A 22,655-nucleotide genomic window follows, 5' to 3' on the forward strand; every position below is an offset into this window, starting at 1 on the left:
ATGGCCAATGCCTCCCCAGACCTGGACAACGCGGACGCCCAGCGCCAGCTCAACAACAATAACCGACCAATCGGCTCCGGGTTCTGGGAGACGGAGTGCACCAGCTCCAAGCTGTTCGAGTGCTCCCGCATCAAGGCCCTGGCAGGTCAGAGGTCACACACAGATTAGCACACACCTGCATTAGATGGTTTATCAGTACACACAGTGCACTGTGTTGTTTTTAGTTTCCTGAAAGCAGCTTCCTGTGTTTCTCTCAGATGAACGAGATGCGGTGCAGAAGAAGACTTTTACCAAGTGGGTGAACTCACATCTGGCCAGAGTGTCCTGTCGTATATCTGACCTCTACAACGACCTGAGAGATGGATACATGCTCACCCGACTGCTGGAGGTGCTCAGTGGAGAGCTGCTGGTGGGAAACACACACCAGTACCAAACCTTAATGGGCCTTGTATTATTTTATTACACTTGTACATAAATGATTTGTTTCTCCTGTACTTCACCGAGGAGGAAAAACCAAAAGCCTTTACCTGGAATCCTGTTCTTACTCTGTATAATCCAGTCTGATGGCTGGATAGATTTTCTAAAGTATCTTATGGTGATAATATGAATGTCTGTATTATGTATCCTAATATAACAGGAGACTGTTAGTAGTATTTTAATGATAAAGTAGTGATTGGGCCTCTGTCTCTGTCTCGTCTCAGCCGAGACCGACTCGGGGACGGATGCGGATCCACTGCCTGGAGAACGTTGACAAAGCGCTGCAGTTCCTTAAGGAGCAGAGGGTTCACCTGGAAAATGTCGGCTCCCACGACATCGTGGACGGAAACCACCGTCTCACTCTGGGCCTCATGTGGACAATTATTCTACGCTTCCAGGTAAACACCATCCAATATCCAATATACAATACAACACCTGAGTGATATTAAAACCATCGGATGACTTGGTATCGCAGCTTGTTATGTGAGTTACATCTGGCGGAGTCTTGGCCAACAGCTAGAAATGACTTTTACAGTGTTACCTTTGAGGACATTGTGATTTTAGTAATTGTCATAACAAAAAATACTCCTTGAGATTTCCGTCCTGGTTGTTTGCTGACACCTTGTGAGAGCAGCTGAGGTTAAACACGACAGCTGAGAATCTACTTCAGTCAGAAATGCATCATTGCTCAGGGTTATCGATGCATTCTGCAGAATGGGGAAGACGTGGAGCAAAGGGCAGAAAGCTGCAGGGCATGTGGAGGCCTGAGTTCTCCTTCTGGCCACAGGCTCCTCATTATACATGCTGAATGAAGATTCAGTTCTTTGTGTTTCATGTGAATGCTTCACACAATAAGCTTGTTTCGCCAGTTGAGCACTTTTAATAAGAACCAGCAGAAGGAAATTGGTTTTCATGAGCAGGACCTTTTACAGCTCTGGCTCTGAGAGGGAAAGATGGATCACATAGATCTGGTGAGTCCAGCATCAACAGAGCCGACCCCTTCCCCTACAGAGCGCTGGTCGGGTGTGATGTCAGCAGCGTCCTGTTCGTTTCATATATTGGATTATTCCTGTGAGGCCTTTTTGTTGAGTTATTTCCACATGTCCTTCATGCTGAGGCTCTGGGAAGCTAAAATCAGCAGTGGCTTCATTTAGGATGAGCTGCCAGCGCTTGTGTTCAGGCCGGAGGTTTTCACAGCTGCAGCATCATCAGTGTGCGCCGGTGACAGGCAGCAGGGTTTGGTGGAGAAAGCCTGAAAGTCACCCAGGGCTCCGCGGCAGTCGCCTTCTAGTCTGCTCTTCAACAAGGTCACACACACACACACACACACACACACACACACACACACACACACACACACACACACACACACACACACACACACACACACACACTCTCTTTCTGTCTCTCGGTCTAGTCAAACCTACACCCATGTCCTCACATACTGTCACACTCGCTCACACACACGTGCACTGGTTTCCAGGCCTTTAGCAGCAGTGATACAGGATCGTTTCCTGCCATGTGGGTACAGCAGAAGCTCAGGGCTTGTCTTCATCACGCTTCAGTGCCACAGCGCCGCCGCGGCACGAAAGGCTTGTTTAGCATTTTTCCGACCCCTCTGGAACATTCACGCAGCACAGCCGCCTGCTGGCCGTCCCCTGGGACTCAGTCTTGTCCTGGCTACCTACCACAAAGCACATTTAACAGCACTGCAAGCAGAATTAGCTCATGATTTGTTGGGCGACCCGATGATATTCAGGTTATTAGTTCAGTTGAAGCTAGAAACATCCTTTACAGTGTAGATTTGCACATCTCTCACAGATCTGCTCCACGACATGATGGTGTTGTGGGTTTATCAGAGCAGCTGCAGAGTTGAGTCTGCAGCAGTCTGCCCCCCCGAGCCGCCCGTCGATGGCCTCTTCAATTTTGCATGTGCTGATAAAAGGAGAGCAGTGAAGGGGACTGTGTGTGTGTGTGTGTGTGTGTGTGTGTGTGTGTGTGTGTGTGTGTGTGTGTGTGTGTGTGTGTGTGTGTGTGTGTGCGGATGCTCACCATAGACTGTATATGAAGATGGACAATATGTCTCCAATTCCTCCCAGTGGACAGAAATGAAGCTGATATCATATTTTTGGAGCCAGAGTCGACATCGTCGTATATTTCAAACTCACTAGTACATACATAACTTAAGTGTTTTACCAAGTATATCAGTGTCCACATATTTTATTCATTTACATAAGTAATGTGAACATTTAGTTATGATAATAATAACTGTATTTGTATAGCACTTATCAAAACAAGGCTACAACGTGCTTCACAAAATACATGGCAAAGGTATTCACCTAAATTTGAAGCCCCAAATCATAACATAATAAGAAAAAATATAAAGTAATATCGGTAATAAATTATAGGACCAGAGTCAATGTGGGCAAACATCTGCCTCCACTGGTCGGGGGAGCGGAGATATGTGGAATAAATTGGAAATGCTAAAGACACATTTTGTAGTTTGCAAGTTTACACTGACACCAGTGACATTTTCTGTTTCCAGCTATAACTCTGATACTAACAGAGTCTCAGGTTTGATCCCAAATCCTAAGATGTGTATTCAGGGTCAGTCACTGCCCCGTTCGCCCCTTCCTCCGTGGTGAGAGAGGGAGTGAGTTTGCCCAGTCAGCAGGTATAGGACCCAACCACTGCAGCAAGTGAAACTGCACACAGGCAGAAAGAGGGAGAGAGAAAGAGAGAAAGAGAGGGGGACGAGGGCAGAGGAGTGACAGGCGAAGGAAAAGGTAAATCCTGAATGCGTTTATAGAACCGTACACAAATAATAACACAGCGTTATTATTTGCAGCAACTTCAATTATAGTGTTGGTTTGGCTCGGGGGTTCTCTTACTGTGTGTGTGTGTGTGTGTGTGGTTAGGGAGGGGGGGGGGTGTAATTTATGCATGTGCTTTCACACAGATCATTGCTCTTTACAATGAACCTGAATCAAGACCCATTGGTCAACTTGACAAGATGCATCATACTTTATAATAATAATAATCCTATTACACCCAGTAGACTGTGTTTTCAATATCAGCTCCCTGAGTGTTTGCATATTTGCATTTAAGCATTTAGCATTGGGTCATGAGAAGTAATGAAAAATGGGTTTTACATAAAAAATAAATGTTGATAATGTCATAAAATGGCCCTTAAAATAATTTTCAATTATATTTCAACTTTCTCCAAATTCAGATCCTTTCAGCTGTTTCTTTGTTTATTCATAAATTATGTCTCTGCAGCTGAAACAACATCTTGTGCCAGTTTCTCTCTCTCTTCATTTATAGTGAGTGTGTGTGTGTGTGTGTGTGTGTGTGTGTGTGTGTGTGTGTGTGTGTGTGTGTGTGTGTGTGTGTGTGTGTGTGTGTGTGTGTGTTTGTGTTTGTGTTTGTGTGTGTGTGTGTGTGTGTGTGTGTGTGTGTGTGTGTGCGCGTCCCATGTTGTTCCTAACGATGTGGGTAGCAGCTGATTCGTGGGTGTCAGGTCCCCAATTACCTTGGATCATGTCACTGTGACGTGATTGGCTGAATGGCTGTCACCTCTCATCAGGCGCTCTAATGGCTCCGAACTCTGTCTACACACTGAAATCACTCTTTACTGTATTTCTTTCTCACTGTGCGAGTTCACTTCGGTGTTTCAGGACAAAAGTCACGGTTTCATCAGGATTTGACTGTGATCGGATGTTCTGCCCTGATCAGAGTCTTCATGGGTCAACTCTTAAATAACGGATCGAATCACTGCTTATGATTTATTGATATGTGATCATTTGACTCAACCACGGTTAGCTCATCAGTCTGGTAACTTTCACTTGCTGGCTCATTCTCTCCTTCTCTGCTCCTCATACTTACTACTTACTAATATACTTTAGACACTCAGTATTTGACCCTGTAGTGAGAAGTTAACTGAAATTGTAAATAATCAACTGTCACTGACAAGTCTATGATAAAAATGATTGTGGGACTTTGAGCAGTTAATGTCCAAAAACAATATATAAAATTCCTGCCACATATTGTGACACTAAAATATAATGGCAGCAATATAATATATATATATATATATATGTAACGTATAGTAAATAGGAAGTAAGTCTATTTGCCTAACATTGAAACTAGTAGACACAGTTTTCAGCAGCTGAGCCAGACCCGTATATACATGAGGCTTGATATTTTACAGTTTAACCATAAACTTTATAAACATAATTTGTTTATGCAGAATAGAAATATTAAGACATCTTTTTTTCTGCATTTTTTTAATCTGTACAATCAAAGTTGTATTATCTGCAAACAACTCTGATGCTGACATGTCTTTGCAGTTTTATTGGCTAACAAGTAAACACCTGAACTGTGAGTGTATGAAATCAAATGTTGTCGGGTCTGTGTCACATTGTCTCTCTCTTCAATGCTGAACTGTGGCTGTTGTGTTTCCTTTCAGATCCAGGTGATCAAAATAGAAACGGAGGACAACAGAGAAACTCGCTCTGCCAAGGACGCTCTGCTGCTCTGGTGCCAGATGAAGACCGCAGGGTGAGCACTGGGATCCTATAGACACGTGTATACTGGGAAATGTCATGTTTAACAATGAGTTAAGTTGATATGTCAGAGTTATGGTTCTCCTCGGTTCATGTTTAACGAAGCTTCTCCGTGGTCCAGGTACCCTGAGGTCAACATCCAGAACTTCACCACCTGCTGGAGAGACGGCCTCGCCTTCAACGCCCTCATTCACAGACACAGGTGATAATTACTTTTAACACATTACTCACGATTATAATTGGAAGCTGGAACTGGTGTCAACCACAAGATGATTCAACAACTGAGGATTCAAAACACAGACACACACACGACGGCTGTGCAATATTCAGCCCACACTGTTACTACGTATTTATATGTTCTGATGTCTTGTGCTGAGTTTTTCACATGATCATAATTAATGGTTGTGACAATAATGAGACTGTTTATGTTTTTTTCAGTTTTCCTTGATTTTTATGTAAAGAAAAACGACCGCAACACGCTTTGGAGGTTTTATTTAATTATGATTTAAGTTGGTCACCAAACTAACAGACAGAAATGTCAACAATTATCTAAACACAACAATAAAAAACACCCTATGTCCAAAATGGGAGAAATGAATTGACCCAACTTGTGTTGCGAGGGGAGATGAGTGAAAACACCCAATAACACAGTATATCATGGGCAGTTCCATAATCAAACCAATATACCAGCACCGAACAGATTCAAGATTGACCATTTTCATAACAAATAGTCTTCAGCAAACTGGGTGATCATCAAAAGTCACGTGTTTATGTTCAGGGAAAGTTCTACAGTAGAAGAGGTTTGACTATATAAATTCTTATCGCTTTTCTCCCTTCAGACCCGACCTGATAGAGTTCCACAAGCTGACGCGCTCCAATGCAACTCACAACCTGCAGCAAGCCTTCAACATCGCAGAGCAGAACCTGGGCCTCACCAAGCTGCTGGACCCCGAGGGTGAGAAGGTTCAACTGATTAGAGCACATTCAATCTAAAAGTTGAACGGATGTTTAATACTCTGCTTCCTGTCTCCTTCCTCTGGTGCAGATGTTAACACAGAGAACCCAGATGAAAAGTCTATCATCACCTATGTGGTCTCCTACTACCACTACTTTTCCAAGATGAAGGCTCTTATTGTGGAGGGCAAGAGGGTCGGCAAGGTAACAATCTGTGTGAATCCACATCAGGCTAACACAGCACTGGAGCAGCCTTTACTTTTGAATTTAAAGGACCTGCAGTGTCATCAGGCTGAAACGGCAGTAATTGAAGAGAGAAAATCCAACAACAAAAGAATTCTGAACATTTTGTCGTTCCTGACTTCCACCTTCTGCTTCATCATAACTCTTCCTCTTTCAATCTTCTTCAGGTACTCGAGAACTGTGTCGAAGCCGAGAAAATCATCAACCGCTACGAAGAGCTGGCGTCCGACCTGCTGGACTGGATCGAAAAGACCATCGCCATCATCAGCAACCAGAAGTTTGCCAACTCACTGACCGGCGTTCAGCAGCAGCTTCAGGCCTTCACCACCTACTGCACCATAGAGAAGCCCATCAAGTACGATCTGTTTGCTTCTGTACCATCCGTCCTGCTGCAGAATTATGAATATTGATTTATACATTGATCACCAGGGTTGATGCGAAAAGGTTTTCGGTTCGGTCCCATTTTTAATTTCTTTAAGTCTTGTTTTATTATGCCTGGTGATAAAGTTAACAGATTATTCAACTCATATTGTTTTAAATTCAAATTCATTTACTGAAATAAATGGACCCACAGCAGCGACGTTTAATGAGTGAAGGTTTTACTTCTCACAGATAGAATCAACTTTTCATCTGTTGTTGCACTTGTCTCTTGAGGAGTGGAATGGGAAGTGACCATGTGTTGCTGTGTTTGGATGCAGGCATGAAACTGCATCAAACACGGATCCACTGAGCCTCGAGCTTTGAGTCCAGCCTCATCAGGATCAGTGTTACTACACACAGGCAGCCATGATGCTACACACACACACACACACACACACACACACACACACACACACACACACACACACACACACACACACACGGATATGCACAGTCAATGATGCAATACGTCTTGTTACACTCTGGGTTAATGTCCAGTTGACTCACTTTGCATGAGTCAAGTGTTTCTGTCCAAGACAAATGACCAACAGTCCATTTATGATTTATTCAAAATGCAAGGACACTGCACACACAAACACACACACACGATGCTAATTCTAAAAAAATGCACAGATAATGAGTCATTCTTCTTCTTTTTTTTCATGTATGATAAACATATTTGAATTGTTTCACTCTGGGAAAATTGCAATTGTCATTTCAATATTTTCTGACAGTTTGCAGACAATAAATTAATTCTGAGATAAATTTATCATGAAAATAATTCTTCTCAAGACACTCAAGAGCCCATGTGCAAATTAAAATTCTCTTGTTGACGCCTTTCATAAAGCAATTGAACGTGTTTTTAATTCAAGGTAAATCTTTCACATTTAGGGCTTTTGTACTATTTGTTTTTGCTTCGAAGCAGTGATAAACATCCAGGTACAGAAAGTAAACTCCCCCAGAGTGAAGAATCCCAGTGACACCAGGTTGGCACAGTGAGCAAGAAGTCGTCCTTTACCCAGAGTCCTCAGAGCTCCATGTCAGCAGGCATCATGCTGTGCTGTGTCCTTGATCAAGACGCTGAATCCCTGAATAACTTATTTAGGGTTTCCTTGAAAAAACAGAAGAGAAGAGGTCAGAACAATATTCTAAACGTTTTTTTGTTTCTCACTCAGGTTTCAGGAGAAGGGAAATCTGGAGGTTCTTCTCTTCACCATCCAAAGCAAACTCAGAGCCAACAACCAGAAACTCTATGTGCCTCATGAGGGGAAGCTGATCTCAGACATCAACAAGGTCCAACTTCCTTTTCTATTTGACGTCTCAAGCCTCTGAATCATTCAGAGGGAAACCTGCAGTCTAACTTTGACTGTTTAACCTTTAGTATTTTTCATCACATTGACGCCAACTAAAGTCTGTTCTGTCATTTCCTGTCCAGGCCTGGGAGAGGCTCGAGAAGGCGGAGCATGAGAGGGGTGTGGCCCTGCGCAAGGAGCTGATTCGCCAGGAGAAGTTGGAATTGCTGGCTCAGCGCTTTGACCACAAAACCACCATGAGACAAGCCTGGCTCAACGAAAACCAGAGGCTTGTATCCCAGGTAATGGTCTGAGGACTGAACCAGAGGTCAATCCTCTCTGGACCACTTGTTCTGCCATCGTTTCCTCAGACACTCTCGTTTCATTGTCTCTTCTTCCTCGTCTCCTCCTACAGGACAATTTTGGCTACGACCTGCCGGCAGTGGAGGCGGCCATGAAGAAACATGAGGCCATAGAAGCAGACATCGCCTCGTATGAAGAGCGAATCGGAGTGGTGGTGGAACTCTCAGCAGAGATGGAGACGGAAGGATACTACGACATCCGACGTATCCTGGCTCGTAAGGAGAACATCCTGGGGCAGTGGTCTCTGCTGAAGGAGCTGGTGGCCGGGAGGAGGACCCGGCTGGAGAAGAACCTGGCCCTGCAGAAGACCTTCCAGGACATGGTTTACATGATCGACTGGATGGAGGACATACAGGTCTGGAGAGAGACTATCATCCTGTTAAATCAGTAGAAACAGTGGAGAAGAAATGAAATTCTCATTTGTCCTCTTGTCCCTCCGTCCCTCTGCGTCCCTCTCAGGTCCAGCTGCTGTCAAAGGACTTTGGGAAACATCTCCTGGAGGTGGACGACCTGCTGCAGAAACACAGCCTGCAGGAGGCCGACATCGCTGTGCAGGCGGAGAGGGTGGAGACGCTCAACACAGCTGCGCTCAAATTTACCACGATAGAGGGTACACACACACACACACACACACACACACACACACACACACACACACACTTTTAAACTATTTATTCTGATCTGTCTGTAGCTATATACACTGAGATGATGCAGAACAGCAAAGTGAAAATGATCTGTTTTGAATTCCAAGATTCCAACAACAGTTATTGGTACTAACATTGACAAGAGCATCACACCATTACAGTAGAGCTTCAGGTTTTAGTGTTAAACCCTTATAAGCTTTTAATGATCACCAAGATTTGCACTATTTGACCTTGACTCAAAGGGAAAGTAGATTTTAGGAAACCTAATATCAGTAAACCCAGTCTATGTTTTTTTGTTTGTTGATAATCCAGCTCAGATTATCTCTGGACACTAACCTCATGTTGTGGCCCCTCAGGTTACCAGCCGTGCGACCCTCAGGTGATCTGTAACCGGGTCAACCACGTGTCTTCCTGTCTGGAGGAGCTCAAGCAACTGGCAGTGAAGAGACACGCGGAGCTGGAGGAGTCCAGACAGCTCTGGGCCTTTTTTCAGGTGGGACGCTTTGAAAGGTTGTGTTGAATATTCCCCTTGAGCCGAGGGGGCGTTGCACTCGTGTGTTTGTTGGAGACTTCAAACAGTGGAAACCTTTCACAGCTCTTTTATAGAAGAATTGGAAGGGCATATGAAAATGTCTTAAGCTTCATGAAACCGACAATTGTGTGGAGATGAGAGAGGAAGCAGGGTTCTTCTCTCTAACTCTTTACTTTCATTTGCAAAACAAATCGGTCGCTTTTCATTTAAACAACTAAATGCAACACTTTGAATGTCAAGAGAGACCATTTGCCATTATCCTTATGTATTAACGATTATCACGCTTCCCACATCTCTATGGCCACTCGCTCGTTTCTTATTTCATTAAATATATTTTTTCTTAGGTAAGTTTATGAAACATGTATGTTTTTTGGGGTTGAAAAGTAAAAATCTAAACTTAATGAGCATGTGCGTGTGCTACTGCAGGAGCTGGAGGAGTCGGAGGCCTGGATCCGAGAGAAGAGCTCCATCCTGGGAGCTCAGGGCTACGGGAAGGACCTGAGCAGCGTGCTGAGGCTACTACAGAAGCACAAGACTCTGGCTGGAGAACTGCTGGCTCACCGGTCGCTGCTGCAGGTGTGTGTGTGTGTGTGTGTGTGTGTGTGAGTGAGTGAATCAGCACTTGGTATAACTGCAGTACCTGGAGTTTCTGTTCCGAGCTCCATGTACGTCAGTAAAGAGATTCATTAGCAGTTGTGGTTAGATGTGAGGTGCAGCTCCTCCTTAAAGATGAGTCATGTATGTTAATTATTAGGTTTCCTCAGCTCTTCAGAGTTTACCACCATAACACTTTTCACACCATGATAATGATTTGGTTTTGATGCCTTTTAAATCAAAAATCACCCCATTAAATTTGAAATATTGGCCTCTGCTCTGTAACGTGATATCCCTCCACCTCCCACCTCCCCCACTCCTCCAGAACACCATGAAGAGGGGGAAGCAGATCCTGAGCGAGAAGAGCTTCGGCACCGCGGGGATCCAGGAGCGCATCATGGAGGTGAAGGAGGAGTGGAAGGAGCTGGAGGACCAGGCGGCGCAGCGTCTCGACCACCTGCAGGAGGCGCTCCACTTTTTCCAGTTCTCCACGGAGACAGACGACCTGGTGGTCTGGCTGCAGGACGCTTACCGCCTGGTCTCCAGCGAGGACTTTGGACACGACGAGTACTCGACTCAGTCGCTGCTGAAGAAGCACCGAGGCGTCAGCGAGGCTGTCGACAAACATCGGATGCATGTGGTGACGCTGCGCAAACACATGGTGGCGCTGCCTCTGCGATACCGTGATCAGGAGGTGGGTGAAGGGTCGGAGATGTCTCTTTCTGTCTTTTAATTGACCTCTTAATGTAATCGTTGCTCTCTCCTCTCCTCTGTGCAGGAGGTGCAGGTCCGTATGGCCGAGGTGGAGCAGCTGTACACCGAGGTGGCCGAGGTGGCCGTGCTCCGGCAGCAGTGGCTCCACGACGCCCTCGCCGTCTACCACATGTTCAGTGAGGTCAACGCCTGCGAGCTGTGGATCGATGAGAAGGAGCAGTGGCTGGACAAGATGGAGATCCCCGAGAGGCTGGAGGAAGTGGAGGTGGTGGCACACAGGTGAGGAACCACTCATAGATTTATATTCGTATTTATTGTAATCATACAGAGCTCTGACAGATCCTGTGCATCAATGCCCTTTGTCGTAGGTTTGAGAGTCTGGACCAGGAGATGAACAGCCTGATGGGAAGGATCCTGGACGTCAATCAGATAGTTCAGCAGCTCCTGGATGGATGTCATCCGTCTTCCACAGAGGTCAGAGGCTGTCAGGACCATCTCAACTCCAGGTACGGTTACAAAACTGCATTTACAGCTTTTACAAATACGTTTAGTTTGACCAACGACATGACATCAGCTGAACAAGAAGTGCTCCTGCAACCACTAATAGAAGATCACAGATTACAATCACTGCGGTTACATGTGTCCGATTGAAACTCGATTTCTGGCGTTGTCCGGTTTCAATCGAAGATCCATGTCATGTAACTCCACAAATCTAGATTTCTTGTGTCCGACTGAAGTCGGATAACCACCCCCAGATAAGCGATCGGATTTGGCTGTATATCGGACAACGCGCGCATGTAACTTTGGAAGCTAGACAACAACTGGAGATGACGTTTTTTTTTGCGCATGCTTGAGATCCTGCCCCCCCCCCCTCCCTCCCTGGCCGTGACCCTGACCATTCTAATCAAATGCGCCGTTCGCATTCGCACTACTCCTAGAGTAAACATGCACAACATCATGTAGAGGGACGTAGCTTCACCTTGCTCTCCGTTCGTCATCTTTCTCGCATGCTGAGTTGAAGGCTGTTGTTTTTTTTTGTTGGTAGTCACCACTAGCTGTAACGAAAACAGCGCCACCTATCGTAGCGGGGTATGAAATGCTTTCGGACAAGAGTCGGATTTCTCAGTGCCATGTACCCTGAGATAGAGCAGTTAACCCCCCATGGATAGAGAAACCGGGCTTCAGCCGAAATTGGGTTTATGCCATCATGTAAACGTAGTGAATGACTACATCACTACTGATAATACTCCTCCTGGGCCAGTGTCGGAGCCCGGCAGCTATCGACTGAAAACAAATGAGCCTTTTGGGGCAACGGACAATATTTTTGGGAGGAGACGGCAGATATTCAGGCCAAGACGCCATCTTCTGTTCACTGTTCACTGTTTGCAATCCCACTAGTTTCTTTTATCACGTCAGTCTCACATTTCTCCACGTGAAACAGACAGTGATACACATCATAGGCGTTTGAGATCCAGACAACATTTTTAGCTATTTAAAAACATTTACTTTTTATAAAGGTCTCTGTGTTCCACGACCTCAGTTATGGTCCAGTACCTAGTGACGGCTGCTGATACCTAAAGAGTCGAGAGGAAGTGATTAGTGGTAAGGGTACTGTTTCTCACCAAGGCCTCACGTCCTCTCAGTTGCAGTCTTGTAGGAAGACGCTGGACTTCTACGTCTCCTCTGCTCCTTCCATCAGTGCCTGAGATGTAAATGTAAAATGACAGCAGACACAGTATCTCTTCTGTGCATCTGCTGCACCAGTCCTTCGTTATCTGGCTCCCTCTCTGTTTGTCTGGCATGTTAATCTCTGGCAACATCCGGCCAAGACCACCCTGTGAAAGGACCTGGCTTTCTTATCCATCTCGGTCATATTCCCTGACCACTGGTGCGTCTGGCAGCCGTGTCCGCGACGGCCGGGTGTCCATGAATCTCGTGACCTTGGCATGTGGAGCTGGTCTCAGGGCGACCATCTGTGCTGGCTGCCTCAGTCAAGACCAGGCGAGAGCAGTTGTCCCAAAAATAAAAAAAACTAACACACAAAATAATCATCGGCTGGTATGAATGATTACAATTCAGTTCACTTTTACTGCATAATATCACAATATCCGTTGAATATAAATAGATAAATGCATAAAAACTAATTTTGCGAAGAGTTTATTCACCTCTATGTCCTTGCATAAATTCATCCACAGAGTATAGATCATATTGGTGAAGCAGCGACCAGCTCACACCTGAAAGCTGCTGATCTGATCTGTGAGACGACTCGTGCAGCTCAGTGTCACCGAGCGGTTTCCCGTCCGGCCGGCTGAGCGCTGTTTCTGCCGCTCAGTGACGCTGCCATTACCTCATTACAGTCACAAGGCTGTGTGTGTCTGTGTATGTCTGTGTCTGTGGGTGTGTGGGTGTGTGTGTGTCTGTGTGTGTGTGTGTGTGTGTGGAGACCTGCTGGTCTGGAGCAGAATCAGGAGAACATATTGTGTGACGATATGGTGAGCAGACGAGGCCTGGGCTGGAATCAACCATCTCAGATAAACATTAACAGATCATAGCAATTCATCATATCAGTGGGTTTAACGTGTGTTTTAGATATGATGCAGCTCGTCTCTTCTCAAAGTCAAAATAACTGACTCAGAGTTGTGTTTCATAATCAGCAAAAGACCCAGAGTTACAAGAGGGTGGTTAAATATATTCAGCTGATTTTAGCTGTGATATATTTAACTCCTGACACATCGGCTGCATTTCATTTGATGCTCGAACAACTAAATTAGAATCCTACAGTTTGTACTTATTCAAATCTGATTGTGTGTAAATGAATATCCTCTTTACCCGAGGCTTTGTTATGACACACACAGTTTGCATCGGTCAGTCATAATAGATCATAATTATTCATTGTTTAATTATTCATTCATAAAACTTTAATAAATTATGTAAATATAATTAGCAACTGAGTTTTGGTGAGTTGATTTTCATTGGCACGATCCCACGCTGCTTCACAACGTCATCAAACTGGGTCTCAGTTATTGTTTTGACTGAGAGACCCTGAGCATATTACACGTTTAGTTCTGACATGAATAATCTCCAGTAGGTTGTAAGAATAAATAACGTTTGTCTTCATATCCCTTGTCTTTCTTCATCCCTCTCTCCTGCCCGCCTCATCACACCAGGTGGAACAGCATCGTGGAGCTGGTGGAGCAGAAGAAGGATCAGCTGGACGCCATGCAGCGTCTGCAGAACTACTTGCTGGAGTGTGCAGAGATCAAGTCTCAGATCCAGGACAAGAGAAAAGCCATCGACTCCACCCAGTACGTGGGCAGTGACCTGGGCGGAGTCCTGGCTCTGCAGCGACGCCTGTCCACCATGGAGGGAGCCCTGTCGGTCCTGGAGCCCAAACTGATGCATCTGCAGGTTCGCAAACATACACGAGTTCTGTTGTGTCCCCAGATATGAACAGCTGAATAAACGGCTACAATCACATTACCGCTGTCTGTGTTTGGTGATGCAGGAGGAGGCGGAGCATCTGGCCTCGGTTCATTCCGGCCGGACCATGGACGTTCTCGTACCGTTCGATGGCATCAGCCTGGAGTGGGAGGAGCTGAAACGCACGCTGCAGGGATGCGAGGACTCGCTGCTGGTGGCCGGGAGGCTGCAGAGCTTCATACAGGTACACAGGGATAAGGACAAGGAATCTATTTCTCATGCTGCTTTGACTTACTTATTGTTTCAAGGCAAAACAACTCGTGCTCCAGAGCAGCAGCAACCTTACCTTGTTTAATTAAAACATTTACAGGGATAGTTTGATCTTTTTTCACATGAAACAAGGAAACTGCTTCAGGGCAAGAGAAAAACAACCAAGACTGAAACATGGTGTTGGATAAATTGTTTGCTTGGTGAAGTAAACTGTAGGAAACTGTATTTGCTGCAAACTTAGAGGCAGTAATCGGGACATAATTCTGGAGAACCTAAGAGAGATCACGTTATTCCAGACGCATGCAGGGTCCCAGTAGCATGGATGATGTGTAACTGCAGCTGCTCTCTCCCTGCTCTCAGGACCTGGACTCGTTCCTCACCTGGTTGGTCGGGACCCAGACGTCCGCTGCCTCCGACCAGCTGCCCAACAACCTGGAGGAGGCCGAGAAACTCATCAACAAACACGCTGCCCTGAAGGAGGAGATCGGACGGTGGGTGACCTGATGGTTTTGATGGTGTTTGATCCGTAACCCAATCTTCCTGAAAGATCCTTAAAACTCATGAGATCCTGAGTAAATGACGAATGGGGACTTTCTCTGTGCAGGTATGAAGAGGACTACGAGCGGCTGCAGGCCATGAACGAGCTGCTGGAGCACGAGGAGGCTCCTCTGCCTCAGGCCGCTCTGCAGCAGTGGCTCCAGAAGCTCGATGTCGGCTGGAATAAACTGCTGGAGATGTGGGAGAGCAGGAGAGACGTTCTGGTCCAGGCTCATATCTTCCATCTGTTCCTGCGAGACGTTAAACAGGCCGAGTCCTTCCTCAATAACCAGGTGAGACGAAGAAAGAGAAAAGGAGGACGTCATTCGAAACAGACGGAAATGAGTCTTAAAAACTTGAAACCTGAAATCTGGTGCCGACGTTCATGTTCCCCAGTGGATGAATCTTACCGACTGTGATCATTTAACATGTTAAAGGTTTGACAGTGTAAAATAATTCCTCGATCCACTGTTCTCAACGACTTCTTGTGACGATGTGACAGAACATCACCAGCACATAACCTGATGTGCACGTTAGCAACACCTCCTTTATCTGCTGCAGCTGCATCACTGAAATCTGCTTAACTTCAGATTTGTTAGAAAAGTTGTGTGAAACGACGCCTGACGACCAGATGGAGGCAGCTGCTGCTGTGTGAGAAACACGTCTGATGGATTCTTACGGCTGCAGGTTTCATACGCAGCAGCTTTAAGGTGACGTTTGTCGGAGCTCGTCTTGCTGCCTCTGATGCAGACACATCATCCTTTGCTCCACTTATATATTCCCTTTTCGTCCTGTGGTTTCTTTTGATGGTGGAACTACGGTGTTTGCTGCTCGCACCGTTTACTGGAGCTGCACATGAGTAGGGAGCAACACAGGGCGGCTCAACCAGTGCTGTCATTTACTATAGGAAGGCGGTTCAAACTAAAATATACTCACATGTCAAACTGAAACGAACTGAGGGTCAATGAGGCTTCATGTGTGCATGTGTCTGCAGAGCGCCTCTATAGTTTGTGATGTCGGAGCAGTGGAGGCAGCAGCTTCTAGAAACTCTAGATCTACATCATGTTGTTAGCGGATGAGCTGCTGGCAGCCTCGTGTGTGTGTATGTGTGTATGTGTGTGTGTGTGTGTGTGTGTGTATGTGGGAGTGTGTGTGTATTTGTGTGTATGTGTTAACAATATGATGCATGTATGTATGAGTAAATTATACATCTTCCCTAATGGCTTAAATCTGTTTGTGAGTCATAGGTATGTAAACACGTATCATACTCTCAATTATAACTGTTTAAATAATGTAGTTGTATCATGAATAAGGTACAATTATCTTAGTTTAACATTAATATAAGATAATTAATGATTTGTTATGTTATGAATCAGTATTTTGAGCAGAAATCAACTACTAACAACAATGTGTAAATCTACTTAGAAGTCATTCAAATTTTAAATACCTTTTAAAGTACACAAATTACATCGTTAGTAGTTTTGACTGAATGAGGATTATCTTCTTGAATATAATTGTAATTTTGTGTAATACTCTGATTTAAGGACGTTAACATATCTACAGACTCACCTGAGTCATGTGGCTCAGAAGAACATTGAGTATCACATGAACAGAGGTTTGTTTTTCTAATCTGAAATGTCACAGGCAGAGCTGCCCCTGACCTGTGTGTGTGTGTGTGTGTGTGTGTGTGTCTGTGTGTGTGTGTGTGTGTGTGTGTGTGTGTGTGTGTGTGTGTGTGTGTCCTAACCAGGGACCACCTCTCCTTATTATAACCCTGGTGGGGGAGGAGGGGCTGTTTATTCAGAGAGCAGCATTTCTTCTTAAATAAGTATCAAAGACGTTTGAGGCCATCGACCTTTTTCTGCTTCTCCCGGTTGTTTCGGCCCCGATTTGCTTTCTCTGTGTTCAGATGACAAGTAAAGAAAAACAATACATTTTCATATTGACAGTAAAATACAAAAAGATCATTATTGATTAATTCAGCTCATTTCATTTTGAATAAATTCATTAATTGAATAAGGATTTAGTAAAAATTACTATAAATGTGAGAAAAAAGAAAAACAGTAAATCTACACATTAAGTGACTGGAACAAGTAAAGAGAATATCATCAATATCTTTTATTTTGATCGACTAATCAATAATGTTGTAACCAGAGACTGTAAATAAAGATGGATATCTTGTCCCACTTTTTCCAGAAATTAGGCCAAAATATCCTGGATACAAAAACTAGCATCTCGTGCTGATTACGTCATTTGGATTCTGTTTAATAGTGTTTGTGGTGCGGAGCCGTGGTATCAAGGTCACACCGATAATCAGGCTCGACCAATCCCCCTCATCATTTCCCCCTGGTTTTATATAATAGCAAACTATTTAAAACAAAAGAAGAATCTCTCATTGTGATATTTGAGAGACTTGAGAGATATTTTTCTGTGCGTTCTGGATCTTTGTTTCTCTCCTGACGTCGCCTCACTTCTCCTGTCGTCCAGGAGTCGGCCCTCGCCCACGTGGAGCTGCCCGCCACCGTGGAGACGGTTGAAGCCGCCATAAAGAAACACAAGGACTTCACCACCACCATGGAGCTGAACCTGCACCGGATCAAAGCTGTGATCGAGGCCGGAGAGAGTCTGATCAGCCAGAGCAACATCTACTCTGATCGCATCAAGCAACGCATCGACACACTCGCCAACAGGTACCAACACACAAGTTAAACACAAGAGGATCAAAGTCTGGACTCACTCGGATGTCGACGACTGTCAGACAGTGTTCGTGTTTTTACGTAATGTTTTACCAGTTTCACTTACAAGCTCCAATCACACTGAGGATTCAGTTTCTCTTTTTTTTGTAAGTTAGTTTCGATATGAACATTAGTAAAGTGTGAGCATACGGCCTGGAAGAATAAAAGCAGATATATCGGCCTGTAGCTCACAGTTGAGTTGAGTTCTGTGCATCTGAGCAGCTGCTGCAACACAATTCAACCACAACAATGAAAGATTAGCAGCAGCTCAACAATCTGAAGAAAAGAGACTTACAAGTGGAACTGAAACAGAAACACAGAAAAAGAACTGACACCTGACCATGAAATCTGTGTGATGGCTGTGTGTGTCTGCGTGTGTGTTTGTGTGTATGTGTATGTGTGAGTGTCTGCTTGTGAAGTGGGGGTTGGGGTTTTTTTTGTGTTCAACAATAGGTGAACCATATGCTTTTGGAATTTAATTTACATCAATTAACTCCGGGGACGTTCATTTTTTCTCCCATGGTCACAAATAAATGTCACAAAACTGTCACAATGTGATTTATTATATTTGTTTAATAGATCTTTTCACAATCGTTACATCGATCATTGTTATTTTTAATAAACACAAGACATTTTCTCTGTTGTCTACAAATATACATTTTTAATCTGAATATTTCCAGGCAGATCATGTCTGAAAATGGAAATAAATACAAGAATAGAATGTCCTTACAGCCCACACACACACACGTCTAAATATGCTTTGATTGTGTCACATGTTCAGATATGGATGAGTCTGTCCTTCGCTCTTTCAGAGGAAACCAGAACAGAGAGCTGGCTCAGCGGTGGCTGGACAAACTGAACGACCAGTGGGAGCTGCAGAGGTTCCTCCAGGACTGTCACGAGGTAGGAGACCAAACTGGTTTCACTCACAGGACGACCCCACGAGGTCAAACCGGTTTAAGAGCATTTCATGGAGAAAGTAAAGAAGATGAGAGTGATAATCTTTGTTTTTACGGGAGCCGACCTCCTGTGTGTTCTCTAGTGGCAGCATCAGGTATCTCATCCTGTTTTGAGGAGGATCCACCACTTCAGCCATGGAGTTGCTGTTTTAAATGAAATGTTTGTTTTGGAAGTTTTGATATATTTCGCCTCCTCACAGCAGCAGGTTGGTGTCAATCAGAAGTCATGATCATTTTATTGTGCGTATCAATATTTCCTTGTGATTAAGATCTAATGTTGTTCGTGTCATAGTTCCACATTGGGAAAAGTTGTTCTTGGCTCATCGATAGTTTGTAGTTTTCTTTTCTTGTCATTCAGTAGTTGGATAATGTTCCATATCGACAACAACCATCTATTTTTAAACCGTACTTGAGACTGCACGATGATTTATTACATAGACTCATCGATTGGAGTGTATTTCATATCATTATTTATTATTCTCTGCCCTTATTGTTTCACTTTGACACCACCACAGAATGAGCGGCTTGATTAGCAGGACTTTGTGTCTTGGTATTTTCAAGGGAACCACTTTAATCTTGGTTGTTGTCAGCTATCCTTTGCATGGGCCCCACCCTGGTGCGTGTCTGGTTGTGTTGCACACGACTCACCTCCGCTGCCTCCTGCAGCTCCGGCTCTCCACCCGGCACAGTCACCGGAGCTTTCTGGGCCAAAACCTTGTTTAGTTTCAGCAACTTTCTCTCTTTGGCTCCGCTGAATAATTCAGCAGAGCAGCACCTCATCACTTATTCAGAGGAGGAAGAGTGTATCTAACTGTACATGAGCGTGTGGTGTGTGTGTGTGTGTGTGTGTGTGTGTGTGTGTGTGTGTGTGTGTGTGTGTGTGAACCTGAGCTCTCAGCTGGCAGGGTGTGTTCTTCTCTTCACTCAAACCTTCATCCTTGTGTTTCCCTGCTGCTCTACCTCCACTCTACATTCACAGTCAGTAATGTTTGATAGTGATAACATCTCACAGTTTGTTTTTGTTCTTTAAATTATAAGTTTTTACCTCAGCACACAAACACTGACGTCTCTCAGAGACATGTTAGTATCATCTACAAAACAGAACATCTTTTAAAAGGTTTTGTTCATTTGATTTTTGTGTAACTTTTCACATTTATTTGGTTCAGTTATTCAACAATAACACAACATTTTATCAGCACAGCAAGACTTGTCACCAGTCACATGGGTCCTCAGCTCCCTCAGTGATTGGATGCTGTAAAGTTCATGCAGCTTGTCCTGGGAACAACTTTAAAAAGTGTCTGACACCCTGTGATGTAACGTCAGAGGTTCTTCTGTAGCCAGACTCTTCCACGTTGTCTCAGAACAAGTCCACCTTCGGGACAATAGGAGACTGAGGAAGTGAACTCAGGTTAAAACTGTTTCACCCGGAATCACATCTTGGTCCATTTCAGGAGAAGGAGTCGGAGTTTAACAGCAGCTGAATTCTTCTTCCTCACATTGTTAGTCTAAAGACGGAAAATGTGTATTTTATGTCTTTAAGTCTTTCTCTATGTGTTTATTTATCTATTTTATTAAAATCTAAAACATAGTCATCAGTTATTCTGGAAATCCTGTCTCTGTCTGTTCAAAATAGAAAAGAATGAATTTAAAAATTTGAATTTGAAAAAGCTCTGATTGAAAACATATATAATATATATATATATAATTAATATAATAATTATTATTCTAACTGATTTCATTTTTTTAAATTGTTCAAGTTGATAAAATGTCAGTTGTAGTAACATCTTCAGATTCTTTATTCTCATAGTTCAAAGTGCAATGATGTTAAATACACAACAAAGAAAATCTCCTTTATCAAATTGATGATAATATTTTATGTTTAACATTCACTTTTTAAATGATGTCAGACGTCTGTTTGAATTCTGATGACGTGATGATGACGGAGAGTCTACGAATCCTCCTCTTCAGTTTCTCCTTGTTCTCCTCTATCAACCCCCCCCCCTTCCCCCTACCCATTCATCCTCATTCATTCTCTGTTCGCCCCCAAAACACACACACACACGCACACACACACACACACGTCTTCCTCTTCCCTCATTCAATTCATTTACAGTCTCGAGGGGGGCATCAGGCTGTGACACACCGTGACCTCTGCAGCCGTGTGTGTGTCTGTGTGGGTGTGTGTGTGGGTGTGTGTGTGGGTGTGTGTGTGTGGGTGTGTTACACTGTGTACACTCCTAATGGGTGTGCACACAGTCTTTTTTGTCTCTGCTTGTACGATATGTGAGGCATATTTCCTGGTGTGTGTGAGTGTGAGTGTGTATGAGTGTGTGTGTGTGTGTGTGTGAGTGTGTGTGTGTGTGAGTGTGTGTGAGTGTGTGTGTGTGTGTGTGTGTGTGTGTGTGTGTGTGTGTGATCCTCCAGCCCGGGAGCAGAAAATCTGTCAAACTACAGATGCATCATTCAGGAAGAATCGCTGCTCGACCAAATGTCTCTTTCTCTCTCTCTCTCTCTCTCTCTCTCTCTCTCTCTCTCTCTCTCTCTCTCTCTCTCTCTCTCTCTCTCTCCCTCTCCCTCTCTCTCTCTCTCTCTTTCCTCTCTGCTCTACCACTGCAGCAGAGAGTACAGCTGCCTGGGACTGCTGCAGAGAGGAGGAGAGGGATGGTAGAGGGGGGGGGGGGGGGGGGTGGAGTGTGGGAGGCGGAGAATAAAACAAAAGCAGCTGTAGAGGAGTGGAGAGCTCGTCGTCTTTTTAATCCTTTAAAGAAGCTAAAACTTCAGCTCATCACTGTTTCTGAACCTTCACACTCGTCCGACCTCCCCCCCCCCCCCCCTCAGCATCATTAGCTGTGCCCGGTGAGCCTGGAGGCGCCGCCTGCCTCCCCCCTGCCCCCTCCCAAACAAAATCAAAATCCCAGTCTCTCGCTCCTCCCCCTCCTCCGCTCCATCTCTCCTCCAACCACACACCTCACCCGCTCGCCTCCTCCTGAAGGTGTGAGGCCGGGGAGGAGCGGAGAGGAGGAGCACCCATGCGTCGCCTCGGCAGCCTGCCATTTTATTGTTTTGGGGGTAGAGTCATTTTCTCCTAACCCATCTATCAGTCCTCCTCATCTTGCCCTCTCTCGTCCCTGCTCCGCCCCGGCCCCTCCTCTCTCTCTCTCCTGGAGGAGCGAGGAGGAGAGGGGAGTCTCCAGTGTTGTTGTTATTTACCCTCATGGCCGGCGTTTCTCTTCCAGCACGCCTCCTGCTTCCCTCAGTCGCGTTCAGCTCCCCAGAAGACACCTCTCTCTCTCTCTCGCCTTCCTTCTCTCCCTACGCTCGTTCTCTCCGTCTCCCTCTGGCTCCGTGGCGTGGAGCATCTTTGCGTGTGTGTGTGTGACGGCAGACGAGTGAGGATGCGGATGCCAGCGGCCGGCTGCAGCTGCCACAACCCCGTGGGCTGCTCCTGGTAGAAGCCGGCGGTGAACCAGCCGCTCGCTGCCCTGTGGGGTTGGAGGAGAGCGGTCAGGACTCAGGGAGGAGGAGACGTTAGCTGCAGGTTGTGTATGTGTGTGTGTGAGGGTGTGTGTGTGTGTGAGGGTGTGTGTGTGATGGAGAGAGGAGGCTGCTGCTGCTGACCTGGATCTGATGCTGCTGCTGTGAGCGCAGGCGTGAGGGTCTCGCTGTGTGTTGGCCTCACACAGCTCTCTGTGTGTGCACATTGTACTCTGCAGGTGTGTGTGTGTGGATTGTTTAGTTGCATGTTGAAGCTGTGATCTCTTGTGTTGTGTGTACATGTGAAGTGCTGCCGCCATGCTTGTTGGGACACGTGTGACTGCCGACATGTGCCGGCTGTGCGTCATTAAATATTCATGTCTGTGTGTTTGACCTTGTATTTCCCACTGTTTGTGTCGCTGGTGTCGCTTTGAGCTTCTTCACACAACAGATGCTAAAGAA

The 22,655-nt window shown here is 45.1% G+C and overlaps 1 protein-coding gene across 3 annotated transcripts in view; it reads left to right on the plus strand.

The window, feature by feature from the left end:
• LOC133003470 (spectrin beta chain, non-erythrocytic 4-like) overlaps positions 1-22,655 on the plus strand; it is a 44,042-nt gene continuing 21,387 nt past the window's right edge. For all 3 annotated transcript variants that reach the window (XM_061073220.1, XM_061073221.1, XM_061073222.1), the window contains exons 1-23: positions 1-145; positions 258-409; positions 702-875; positions 4,946-5,037; positions 5,164-5,244; positions 5,882-5,997; positions 6,088-6,200; positions 6,407-6,594; positions 7,835-7,952; positions 8,095-8,253; positions 8,367-8,669; positions 8,774-8,924; positions 9,315-9,451; positions 9,917-10,066; positions 10,410-10,778; positions 10,863-11,077; positions 11,167-11,304; positions 13,966-14,206; positions 14,304-14,462; positions 14,849-14,979; positions 15,093-15,318; positions 17,513-17,715; positions 18,573-18,663. In XM_061073220.1, the coding sequence (XP_060929203.1) occupies positions 1-145; positions 258-409; positions 702-875; positions 4,946-5,037; positions 5,164-5,244; positions 5,882-5,997; positions 6,088-6,200; positions 6,407-6,594; positions 7,835-7,952; positions 8,095-8,253; positions 8,367-8,669; positions 8,774-8,924; positions 9,315-9,451; positions 9,917-10,066; positions 10,410-10,778; positions 10,863-11,077; positions 11,167-11,304; positions 13,966-14,206; positions 14,304-14,462; positions 14,849-14,979; positions 15,093-15,318; positions 17,513-17,715; positions 18,573-18,663 (3,852 nt within the window). The remainder of the gene's footprint in view (positions 146-257; positions 410-701; positions 876-4,945; positions 5,038-5,163; positions 5,245-5,881; positions 5,998-6,087; positions 6,201-6,406; positions 6,595-7,834; positions 7,953-8,094; positions 8,254-8,366; positions 8,670-8,773; positions 8,925-9,314; positions 9,452-9,916; positions 10,067-10,409; positions 10,779-10,862; positions 11,078-11,166; positions 11,305-13,965; positions 14,207-14,303; positions 14,463-14,848; positions 14,980-15,092; positions 15,319-17,512; positions 17,716-18,572; positions 18,664-22,655) is intronic.

The sequence above is a fragment of the Limanda limanda genome, chromosome 6 (assembly GCF_963576545.1).
Source record: "Limanda limanda chromosome 6, fLimLim1.1, whole genome shotgun sequence".
Lineage (NCBI taxonomy): Eukaryota > Metazoa > Chordata > Actinopteri > Pleuronectiformes > Pleuronectidae > Limanda > Limanda limanda.